Here is a 12,311-nt window from a genome sequence, read left to right on the forward strand (position 1 = left end):
CACCTTATGTGTGAGAAAGGGACACGGGTGGCGCTATGGGTTAAACCACAGAGCCTAGGACTTGCCGATCAGAAGGTCGGCAGTTCGAATCCCCGCAACGGGGTGAGCTCCCATTGCTCGGTCCCTGCTCCTGCCAACCTAGCAGTTCGAAAGCACGTCAAAGTGCAAGTAGATAAATAGGTACTGCTCCGGCGGGAAGATAAATGGCGTTTCTGTGCGCTGCTCTGGTTCGCCAGAAGCGGCTTAGTCATGCTGGACACATGACCCAGAAGCTGTACGCCGGCTCCCTCGGCCAATAAAGCGAGATGAGCGCCGCAACCCCAGAGTCGGCCACGACTGGACCTAACGGTCAGGGGTCCTTTTATGTGTGAGAAGGTACTGGGAAGCAAACAGGCAATGCCAGATGAAATCTCAGAAACCAGGTGAGGGACAACAGTCCATCTGGGTCATCTGCTCTTTCCGCAGTTGTGGACAGCAGAACAAATTATTGAAACAGTCAAATACGAAACCTTACTTTTGTATAACTTAAGCAGCTTGTGCGATTCAGCTTTTACCCAAGGGGCATTTGGATTACACGGGTCCAGAACCTTTTATTACATTCTTTTTTAAAAAAAATAAACAAACAGCCTCTCTTTTTTTTTGCATCTATTTGAGTCTTTTTGCACTCTGCAGCTAAGGAGCCCAGTCCTCTGATCAGAATGGTACGAATGCAAATGTAGCTATGCCTTATGAACTTAGTCCTAAATTAGCGCTGGGGGGGGGGGGAGAGCCTAACTCACTACAACGGAGTTTTTCAGTGGTTGATATCCATCTCCCATGGAGCTTTGACACAGGTAGAGCAGAAGAATAACCCCATGGTATTTGTTCAGTCAGCCAGAACAGACATTTGTGCTTACAGCATTCCTGTTACCATTCTCCACCATGGTCTTCATTATCCCTTGCTTGCCGATGTGATCTTGAGGGACACAGATTACAGATCAGTGATACAGGGAAAGGAGAAGCACCTAAAGGCTATATAGACTTCTGCATGGAAATACAGCGGTGCCTTGGTTCTCAAACACCTTTGTACTCAAACAACTTGGAACCCAAACACTGCAAACCTGGAAGTAAGTGTTCCCGTTTGCGAACTTTTTTCGGAAGCTGAACATGCTCTGTTTTGAGTGTTAGGCTTCTGATTTGAGTGCCACACTTCCGTTTTGAGTGTTACACTGAGGTCTGTCCAGCTCACTTATTTTGCGTTTTTGTTTTTGCTGCTTTTTTGTTTTTGTTTTTGTGACTGTGTGGAACCCAGTTCAGCTACTGACTGATTGACTGTGTGACTGCAGTACATTGATTATTGTTTTCATTTTATGGATCAATGGTCATGTTAGATAGTAAAATTCACGTTAAATTGCTGTTTTAGGGGTTATTTTTAAAAGTCTGGAAGTGATTAATTCATTTTGCATTACTTTCTATGGGAAAGCTCACCTTGGTTTTGGAATGCTTTGGTTTTGGAACGGATTACGTTTGAGAACCAAGGTACCACTGTATCACTTTGCAAAAAGCAAAGAACCACTTAATGGAGATCGGTTGGAATGGAAGAGAATGGGAACTGGTTCACACATACTAGTTAATCACTTGATGGTTGCAACATCGAGTGATAATTTATTATTTATATATATTACACAACAACCCTGTGAGGTAGGGTTAGGCTGAGGAACAGTGGCTGGCCGAAGGTCACCGGTGAGCTTCATGGCTGGGGAAGGGGGGGTTTAGAACCCTGGTCTAACTCTAACCACTACACCACAATTTGCACATCAACGCACAGATGAGTGAGCCATCACGCACTGAACACGAAAGGCAAAACTTTCGCACTGACCCGCAGAGAGTGCTGTTCAACGGCAACTGTCCCAACGTTCAGCTGAGGGTCATCAACTAATCTCCAGTGCTGCATTCTCATGTGTGTACCATTCATTAAAAGAGTATATTTTTTAAAAAATGGTTAAATGCAGACGAGGATTGTATCTCCACACTTTACACAAACTGTGTCAGAAAAAGTCCCCCTTTGCTGAGTTTCAGCCATCTCTTCGAGTGAACAAAAGGCTTGACAGAGCATGATGAGAGTTTAATTAATGTGTATTAAATTATCTTGGGAACGCCTTCTCAGATAAATTGCTCTGTGATCCATGATCTGTTACTCTTCTGACTGACTGCTTCTGTGCAACGGCCTTTTGTGCATTTGCTTATTTTAATAAGAAAAATACTCACCCGGCATTTGCTCCACATTAAGACAGCAATGTGCCAAAGTTTCCTGTAACCGGTACATTTCAGGAGCAAGGCCATGTTATTTTCTAGTTTGGCAAAAGCAAACTGGCCGGGGGGCGGGGGGCAGGCACGCAGGAAAGAAGGGTTGTTGGATTTTAACTTCACAAAGGGACATGATGTTCATTTCCAGAAACAGCTCTTCAAATATGTTTGTCAAACGCACCAAGCTGCCAACTTGGTCCATCTGCCTCACAGTCAGTACTAGGCCAAAATGCTTTGTGTACCTTTTCAGTATACAGAGGTTTGGCGTACACAGTTTGTCCCAATGACTGCATCTCTGAAACTGAGTGGATACAACACCTCAACTTCACTGCAGTTCAAAGCTAGGCATGTCTACTCAAAAGTAAGTCTCACAGAGTTCAGCTGGACTTCCTCCCAGAAAAGCAGCCTTAGTCACCCATGCAATCCAGGTTTTAAGACCCCCATTAGAGTAAATGTTCAGAATTTGATGACTCCCCAGGAACTCTGAAACAGTTGCTTTTGACTGTTGCCTGAATGCAATTCTGAGTCCAAAAAGAGAGTAACTATATCTATGTAACAGTTACAATGTAATTGGTCAAACATTCTAGTCCACAGTATTGCATGAATTTTATTATTACAGTCACAGACCGGTTCCAGCTCACTTACAATATCAGGAAAGTCATAAAACACAACAGGAATACATTGAATTGCAATTGGGTATAACAGAGACAATACAGATATAGCAGCAGTTAAAAATATATATTAAATCTTGATCACTAAAATAAAACCTAAAATTGTCATTTAAAACCTTAATCCTTCTGGTAGTACAGTTTGTTCCCTAAGTTTTATGGCAGTCGCACAGGATTTGGCCACCCTTAGCGTGATTTCTAGATCCTTGTCCTCTAGCAGGTGTTTTAGACATTGAAGTTCGGACCCATTTGGAGATTTTTGTATAACAGGAGTGATAAGTACCGAGCTTATATCCCCGTAGAAACGGCAGCGCAACAAGACATGAGAGACAGTTTCTACCTCCATCAAGCCGCAGGGGCAGACTCATTCCACATATGGTTTACCCTCGAATCCGCCCTGCAATAAGGCAGATGGCAGTACGTTGAATCTAGCGAGGGTAAATGACGAACACAGTATTGCAGCTTGGAAATAATTTCTGAAAAAGGTGGACATGCTTCACGTTCCAGCATAAAGAAGACAGTATTTAGCACATGGGACGCGGGTGGCGCTGTGGGTTAAGCCACAGAGCCTAGGACTTGCCAATCAGAATGTTGGCAGTTCAAATCCCCGCGACGGGGTGAGCTCCTGTTGCTCGGTCCCTGCTCCTGCCAACCTAGCAGTTCAAAAGCACGTCAAAGTGCAAGTAGATAAATAGGTACCGCTCCGGCGGGAAGGTAAACAGCGTTTCCATGCGCTGCTCTGGTTTGCCAGAAGCAGCTTAGTCATGCTGGCCACATGACCCGGAAGCTGTATGCCAGCTCCCTCGGCCAATAAAGCGATATGAGCGCCGCAACCCCAGAGTCGGCCATGACTGGACCTAATGGTCAGGGGTCCCTTTACCTTTACCTTTATTTAGCACATAGGGGCTATCTCCAAGGGCCATGGGTGCTTGGGCAACCACAATAATATAATTGTGGGGGCTGGGCACACATAAAGTAAATGAGCACAGGCGGCAGGCGGCAACAACGCTGCCTTTGAGAGAGAAGTTCACCTCCACCCTCCACAGCCAGGCACCCTTTTCAGGCGGGGCAGGTCTCAGACATGGAGGCAAAGTCTCTGAGTCTGAGCCCCTCCCCACGGAAATGGTGCCTCGCTGGCTGCGGACAGAAGGAGGAAGGGGGGCCACCGCTGCCGCCGCAACGTGGACATGCAACGTCACAAGCACACACCTGCACGTAGTGAGTGTGATATAACATTTCCCCAGCCACTCTAGGCAGCTCCCAACAGAATATCAAAAACATAATAAAACATCAAAACATTAAAAACTTCCCTAAACGTGGCTGCCTTCAGATGTCTTCTAAAAGTAAAATAGTTGCTTATTGCCTTGACATCTGGTGGGAGGGCATTCCACAGGGCAGGCACCACTACCGAGAAGGCCCTCTGCCTGGTTCCCTGTAACTTGGCTTCTTGCAGTGAGGGAACTGCCAGAAGGTTCTCAGTGCTGGACCTCAGTGTCCAGGCAGAACAATGAGGATGGAGACGTTCCTTCAGGATATTCTCTACATGTATTCTCTATATTTCAGATACTTCTACTGATATGGAGGTCAGAAATATATTTTTCCACCCAAACGTTTTTCTCACAGGTAGTCATTTCTACAATTAAGTAGTCAAGACCTAATGAGAAGACTTCATAACTATGAAGAATGCATGTCTCTTGTGTATTACTCTCAAAATCCCAAGAGGGTATAATCTGTTTCTTATTATATTTAGATAAAACACTGTCTCTACTTTACAAGTGAAAACAAAGGCAGCCTTTAAACAACTTAAAAGTTTGACAGGGCTGCAACAGGGGCAGCTATCATTGGCTATTGCTGGTTGACTGAGATTTTATATATATATATATATATGCGCGCAAAATGAGTTTTTGGCTCTGTGCTACATAAAATGCTACAGATGACTATAATTATTACTTATACTGGTCCATCGATTTAATGCTCTGACTTGATTAGCTTTAGCAGAATTACTAGCACTCAAAAATATGTTTCCAATATTCATCTGCAACACAATCATTTTCAGAAGATGTGATTGAGAAAGTTTCCATGTGTTATGTTGTAACCAAATGGATATTCCAATATTAAATAGGACATTTTATTATGAGCTGTATTTCTCTTCCTGGTATTGCTTCATGGAACGTTAATTCTCACAAATACACCACAGGGGAGCATTCTTACCTTCCATCATCACATCAACAGCATATGAATGATGTCGGTCGGTATTTTCCAGTTGGTAGGCTTATGCTAATATGGTTTAGAAACTTTTGGGTCAATCCCTGTTTCAAACATTACTTTTTGCAGCTAATCATCTAAAAGACACAGCAACGTTGTTGTTGTTGTTTAAAAAACTGCAACAACACATTGATCCCATTTCAATAATTTAAATTTATAACCCCATCCATTCTGAAGACGCAAAGCGGATAATTCCAAGTCATTTAAATAGAAAGCAAAGTGATACTATACCCCTGTGCATGTCTACCTATAAGTCTGACTGAATTCAGTAGGAGGCGAAGTGCATTCGATTGCCCCCCAAGAAAAGGAATTTAAAAACCAAGGATGTACAACTTGTGGCTTACCAAGCCATGCACAGCCCACCAGCTAGGAAAGCCTGTCTACCAACTACTTGATAAATTCTCATGTTTTGTTGCCTGCCCGGTATTGCAAAAACAGAGCAGGGGAAGATGAAAGGGTGTTTATGAAGCACCACTAGATGTCAAAGTTATTTATTGCCAAGACAGTTCACTGACATATCTCAGGCTTTTGATATCAAGCAGGCGCCATCACTGTACTTCTTTGGGCGCCTGTTAAAAACATTTTTTGTTTAGACAAGCCTACCCAGACATTTAGAAAGTTGGTGTGAATTTCATTCTCTTTTCAGTCTATTTTTATTTTAACTTTTCAAAAGTCTTAAATTGCTTTTATTCATTTTTCTGATTGATAATTTTATTGTTTTGTCTTTTTGTAAACCACTTTGAGGTTTGTTTTTACAATAAAGCAGTGCATAAATTTTATGAAATAAAAATGAAGAAGCAGGCTCATAGCTCGGATACGAGAGCTTCTCAAGCAAACTGCAAACCTGATTTTAATAATAATAATAATAATGCTGTTTTCATTGCTTTTTTCAATAATAATTGAAAGAGCGTCCACTTTAAGTAATCTGTAGGGCAACAATACAGACAGAACTTTAGCTTGCGTATCAGCTGTCGACTTTCCTCAAGTAAGAACCTGTATGGTCAAGCATCACCTTGGCACAGAGACATTTTAGCTCAGCAATTTGTCACTTTCTGGAACTTTTTATTACAACAAAAAGCTGGGATGAACAACTTTCTTCTTCCTGAGAGCTGCTCTAAACTCCAGACAGCAGTTCAGAGGTAGAGAAGGGTAGAAGTCTATTTCGTCACAAAATAGACCCCTTCCCAACTGATAAAGCTTTATGATAACGTTTGAAGACATCTGGCAAACACAGATTCCCAAGTTATAGAGCACATGGGCCGAGACTAACATTGCATAGAAATATGTGGACGGACATGTTCCACGCATCTTATTTGAGGATTCTGTCACTTTACAGTAGTGTAATCTCCTGTTTTCCTGCCTGTCCTGATTACAGCTTGATAACGTGAAACAGTGGCAAATCGTTTACTAGCTCCTGACGAAACTTTTGATAGGAGTGCCAGATAAATTCTCAGCACCTAACCCTCGGGCTAGCAGTTACCTGTTCTTGTCCAAGAGCACTTTGCTCATTAAGCATGTAAACTGCCTACGAGTGAATTTAATGTTTATTTTTTTAAAAAAATTAGGTGTAAGTTCCTAATGAAAAAATAATAATATAAAAAGGCAATGAATCTTACAGGTGGCTTCACAAAAAAGTTCAATGTGAAGATGAATTAGAAAAGTCAACGGTGAAAAGAAGGGGTTGTTAACAATTTTTGGCATTCACCAATCCTCTGGGGGCCACAAGTCAGCAGTGGGTGTGGTCATCACACAATCTGCCTTTCACAAACCCTGCATAGACACTCAAACCGACAGATGCCACCCCCTACTCGGTTGATATGCGCAGAAGTGGGGTTAATGACCCTGCCTCTGCTTATCAAATGTTTGACCTGATGATCAGGATATAGGTCATTTTCTATCCCCATCAAGGCGCTGGACTCTGCCCATCCCAGTGCCATGTGTACTTTAAGGGAAGGGAAACTTTTGTCCTTAATACCTGCACAGCTGAACCAAATATTTTGCATAAGTACGGGCTGTCTGCCCAGAACTGGCAGCCCTGAAGATGAAAAAGCAGATTCACCAGGGTGCAAGCTAAGTTCACGATCGAAAGGTTTTTCACATTTGAGCACAATTCTGGTAATGTGAAAACACAAGTAACGGATCAACGAAAATGATCCAAGAAACGTTCCACAACCAATTCACAGCACAATCTTATGTTGTGTGGTGCAGTGGTCAGAGTGCTGGATTAAAACTGGGGCAACTCAGCCATGAAGCTCACTGGGTGAGCCACTAGTATGGCGGGGTGGGGGGTGGGGAATCCATGTATGCTCCCTTGAGCTCCTTGGAGGAAAAGTGAAACATGAGCATAATAAACAGCTACTCAGAGGTGACTCCTATCATGTTTCCATAGGGCTTAGTCCCAATTAAGGCTATAGGATTGCAGGTCAAGCCTTTTGTTGTTGCTTCTTTGGGGAAAAGACAACTAAGGAGGATAAGCACAGCAGAGGTTCATAAACTTATGAATGGCACAAAGAGTGAATAGATGGACTTTTTCATTCTTTCCTCCTTTTCTCATACTACTAGATGTCAGCACCACCCACTTCATTGACCAGCAGGAGGTTAATGCCGATGAAGGGAAGGTCTTCACAAAATGCATACAGTGGTACCTCTGGTTACGTACTTAATTCGTTCCAGAGGTCCGTTCTTAACCTGAAACTGTTCTTAACCTGAAGCACCACTTTAGCTAATGGGGCCTACCGCTGTTGCCACGCCGCCACCGCACAATTTCTATTCTCATCCTGAAGCAATGTTCTTAACCCAAGGTACTATTTCTGGGTTAGCGGAGTCTGTAACCTGAAGCATCTGTAACCCGAGGTACCACTGTAGTTAAATTATGGAATTCTCAATTGCGAGACACGGCAGTGTTTGGCTTTAAATAACTCAATGGAACCTCCATCTTCCGTAGCAGTACACCTGTGATTAGCAGGTGCTGGTCATAAACAAGAGGATATCCATCACCTTCATTCCTTGCTGGTGACAGATAAGAAATGGATGGACCAGGATTCAACCCAACAAGGCAGTATGGATGCTGCATCATGCCTGAAATTCCACAGAGCGCTGCATGCGCAAAACTCCCATGAATTTCAACAGCGCATGCGCGCACACAGCTGCATGCCAGAGCTACAGCCCAGCGTAACCGGCTGCAGAACTAGGACGGCTCACTTTTCTGGGACACAAAAATAGAAATAGCTTTTGGGAGCGTCCCCCCACCCCAAAGTGGAAGGGGAGGCAGAGCTTTCGGAGGGGGAACAGCCAAGCAGCTTTTACCTTGTAACTGAGCTGATAGAGACTCCTGGTGCTGCTGGTATTTGAGGGCCACAGCCTCCGCCTTCCTCAGCTGGCTCTGCAGCTCGTAGTAGAGCATCGCCCCGTAGATGAAGCCGAAGACCACGATGAGGAGCAAGAGGGACTGCAGGATCCGCTTCTGCTTTCGGGAACACATCCCGTTGCCCATAGTCCCTTCCTCTGCGGATCCAGGGGCCCGTCCACCTCAAGGCTCCTCTATCCTCAGACAGCAGCCGGAGCACGAAGCAGCATCAGGGGCAACGGCCCAGGCGGCGGAGGGGCCTCGGAGGAGAGCTGGACCCATAGACCCTGGCGCCAACTTTAACCCACCTGAGCCAAGTTTTGCCAGGCACCTGAGGTCACGCAGCAGGCAGGCCGACCTGGAGGGCTGAGACTTCAAGGGATCCCGAGGAGCAGGCAGCCTTTCGGGCCCCCGGGGAGGGTCAAGAGCGGCTCCACTCCCTAGGCCCCCTGCCCTCTCCACGAAGCCAACGCTCCCTTTGCGCGTACGCGGAGGGGGAAGCCTTGGGAGCGCGGAGGCAGCTCAGAAGAAGCCGGGCATCTCCAGGCACCTCTGCCCTTGCGAGCGAAGTTCTTTGAGACTCTAAGGGGGCGATCCCCAAGGTTATCCTGCAAAGATCTCTCCGGATCTGCTTCCCCCCAGATCGGTTCGTACTTTCTCTAACTGCAGGAACAGTTCGAAGGAACGGGCAGGATCTGATCCCCCAACGTTCCCTTGCTTCTGCCCGTCTTTGCCTCCAAGATCCGTTTCTCCCAAGCGAAGTTTTCCTTTGCAAGATCTCCCCGGGGATCCCTTTCCCTTCGCCCTCCCTCGGGGAGCTAAAGTTACTTTCTTCCGGCGGCTGATGCTCCTCCGCTGATGGGGGCAAGAACTTCCCTTCCCCTGCCTTGCCTTGGCCACCTTCCAGCCCCGCACATACGTGTCACCCTCCACTCCTAGGCTGCTTTCGCCAGCGGGATCCCCGAAGGAAGTCCCGCTCAGGCCGCTGCCTCATTGGGCGCAGCGCTAGCTTCTCCCCGCCCCTCGGGCCGGCAGCGGTGGCACACATTGGGCGCAGGCTGCGCCCGTCCGGCCTACCGAGAGCCGCGCTTTCCAGCTCCCGCCCCGCCCCGCCGCTTTTCCCAGCCTGGAGCGCGCGGGAGAATTGAGGAAGTGGGCGGGGTCGCGGGAGCAAGGCGCTCGTCGAACTAGAGGTCCTCGCCTATTAAAGCGGGTCTTTGCCCGCGCGCTGCTTTAGAAAGCAGTGGGGGGGGGGGCTTAGACATCTCCCACTTTAGTAAAACTTCTTTGTATTTATATGAGGGTTTAAATCTTTTTTTAATTTTTATTTTCCATAATTTTTATTAAGTTTTCTGTTTTACATTTTAGAATATTCATTTCAACAACCTTAAAATATCAATGACTTCGCTTCTTCTCTTTCCATGCTTCGTTTTGCATAACATAAAACCCTGCATATTTTATATAAACGAAACCATTGAGTATTCCATTATTCCATCCATCAAAACTTCTTTACACTATTGAATTTATCTTAATGCTGCCCACGTTTTATATACACAACCCCCCCCCCATATTCAACAAACATTTCCCAATCTTCTCTAAACAGACATTCTTCTTGTTTTCTTCTTCTATATGTTAGGCCTGCAAGCTGCACATATTCCATCAGTTTAAGTTGCCATTCTTTAGTTGGGGCTAAGCTCGTTTTCCATTTTTGGACTAACGAAACACAGGCTGCAGTAGTGGCATACATAAATAACCTTTTTTGACACCTGGGAATTTCTGACTGAATTATTGCCAACAAAAAAGGACTGGGTTTTTTTGGAAAGTATTTTTAAACATCCCCCCCCAATTCATTATGAATTATTTCCCAATACTCTACTCTTTTACCCTTTTACAAGTACACCACATATGATAGAACGTACCCTCAGTTTTAATCTCTTTTTAAAAGGAGATGTCACCCATTTATTGAACTGATTTCTCATTTGATTAAATTTTCCTGAAAACAACAATAGTTGGGTGTTTTCAAAGAAATAAACTAAATATGGGTATGGGAGGGGGTTTGCATCTTTGTGAGAATGGGATCTGCAGGATGCCGCCTTCTGCAGATGTTCCACTGGGTCTAAAAATAAAAATGTGTTGATCCGTTGTGTTTAACTGAGGGGTACCCTTGCTCTGTCCCTACTCCTGCCAACCTAGCAGTTCAAAAGCACGTCAAGTGCAAGTAGGTCAATAGGTACCACTCCGGCGGGAAGGTAAACGGTGTTTCGTGCGCTGCTGTGGTTCGCCAGAAGCTGTACGCCGGCTCCCTCGGCCAATAAAGCGAGATGAGCGCCGCAACCCCAGAGTCGTCCGCGACTGGACTTAACGGTCAAGGGTCTTTTTACCTTTACCCTTGCTCTAGTTGATTGCTGGCTGGCACTGAATTTGGTATCACACTTGAGAGTCAATAATTGTTTGCTGACCGAATATTTTTAATCCTTCTGTTTGAAGCAGTACTCATACGCTTTGCCTCTTTTCATGTAAAACAATCTGATCTTTTTCTACTTCCCTGTGTGAAACAGCTTTTGTTGGGCTCAACAGTTAAAGGGATGTCCTTACAGACTCCTTGCAAACGGGTCCATTCCTCTCAGTAGTGTACAGTAGTGTACTCTGCTATAACTTCTGCCTGAGGCAGAACAACAACCCTGGAAGCCTGTCTCCCAGAGAGTTGTAAGTAAGCCTGATTCCTAGACTGTCTGCTGTTGAGTCCCACTGCACTGCCCAAATTACAAGTTTACTGTACCTATAAAACCAGTTTACCTACGAGATTTGCCTTACCCCACATGTGCCCACTAGACCATTTCAGTCAGCGGAATTGGCACTACTAGAGATGCCACATAAGACCAGTTCTGCGTTTGTAGACGCCTTCATTGTACTGTTTTCAGCACCTACTAAAACATTCTTGTTTAGAAAAGCCTACCCAGATGCTTAGAAAATTGAGGCATATTTTAACCCTCTTTAACATTTTAACTTTCTGTATGTTTTAACCTATTGCTCATATTTCTCTCCCCCCCCCCCCCATTTTCCTGTTTTATCTTTTCATAAACTGCTTTGAGGGTTTTTTATTCTACAATCAAATGTTGCCTGAATTTTATGAAATAAAGATAGATAGTTATACCTTGGGGGTGACAAATTATGAACTTATTGATCTTGGGTCATAGCTCAGTTTAATCTTCTAGACTATTTATTTAGTATTCTTGTAGATAGGGTTTTTTTGTCAAAAGTGAGCTCAGAGCAGTTTATATCAAAACAAACATCAATAAGAGTGACAAAAATGGGGAGGGAAAAATTGAAAACCAGCAGCCTTATGCAGTGCTGTTATTTCCCTAGTTTTGCCTTAAGTAATGTTCCTGACAGGGACGTGGGTGGCGCTGTGGTCTAAACCACAGAGCCTAGGGCTTGCCGATCAGAAGGTTGGCGGTTCGAATCCCTGCGACAGAGTGAGCTCCCGTTGCTCAGTCCCTGCTCCTGCCAACCTTGCAGTTTGAAAGCACGATAAAGTACAAGTAGATAAATAGGTACCGCCCCAGTGGGAAGGTAAACAGCATTTCCATGCACTGCTCTGGTTCGCCAGAAGCGGCTTAGTCATGCTGGCCACATGACCCGGAAGCTGTATGCCAGCTCCCTCATCCAGTAAAGCGAGATGAGCGCCGCAACCCCAGAGTTGTCCGCAACTGGACCTAACGGTCAAGGGTACCTTTACCTTTAAT

The 12,311-nt window shown here is 45.0% G+C and overlaps 1 protein-coding gene across 2 annotated transcripts in view; it reads right to left on the reverse strand.

The window, feature by feature from the left end:
• Window positions 1-9,548, reverse strand: part of GOLIM4 (golgi integral membrane protein 4) — a 66,646-nt gene extending 57,098 nt beyond the window's left edge. For both annotated transcript variants that reach the window (XM_053390469.1, XM_053390468.1), the window contains exon 1: window positions 8,526-9,548. In XM_053390469.1, coding sequence (XP_053246444.1) covers window positions 8,526-8,712 — 187 coding nt within the window. In that variant the 5' untranslated portion in view covers window positions 8,713-9,548. The remainder of the gene's footprint in view (window positions 1-8,525) is intronic.
• Window positions 9,549-12,311: the final 2,763 nt, after the last annotated feature.

This window comes from Podarcis raffonei, chromosome 5 (assembly GCF_027172205.1).
Source record: "Podarcis raffonei isolate rPodRaf1 chromosome 5, rPodRaf1.pri, whole genome shotgun sequence".
Taxonomy (NCBI): domain Eukaryota; kingdom Metazoa; phylum Chordata; class Lepidosauria; order Squamata; family Lacertidae; genus Podarcis; species Podarcis raffonei.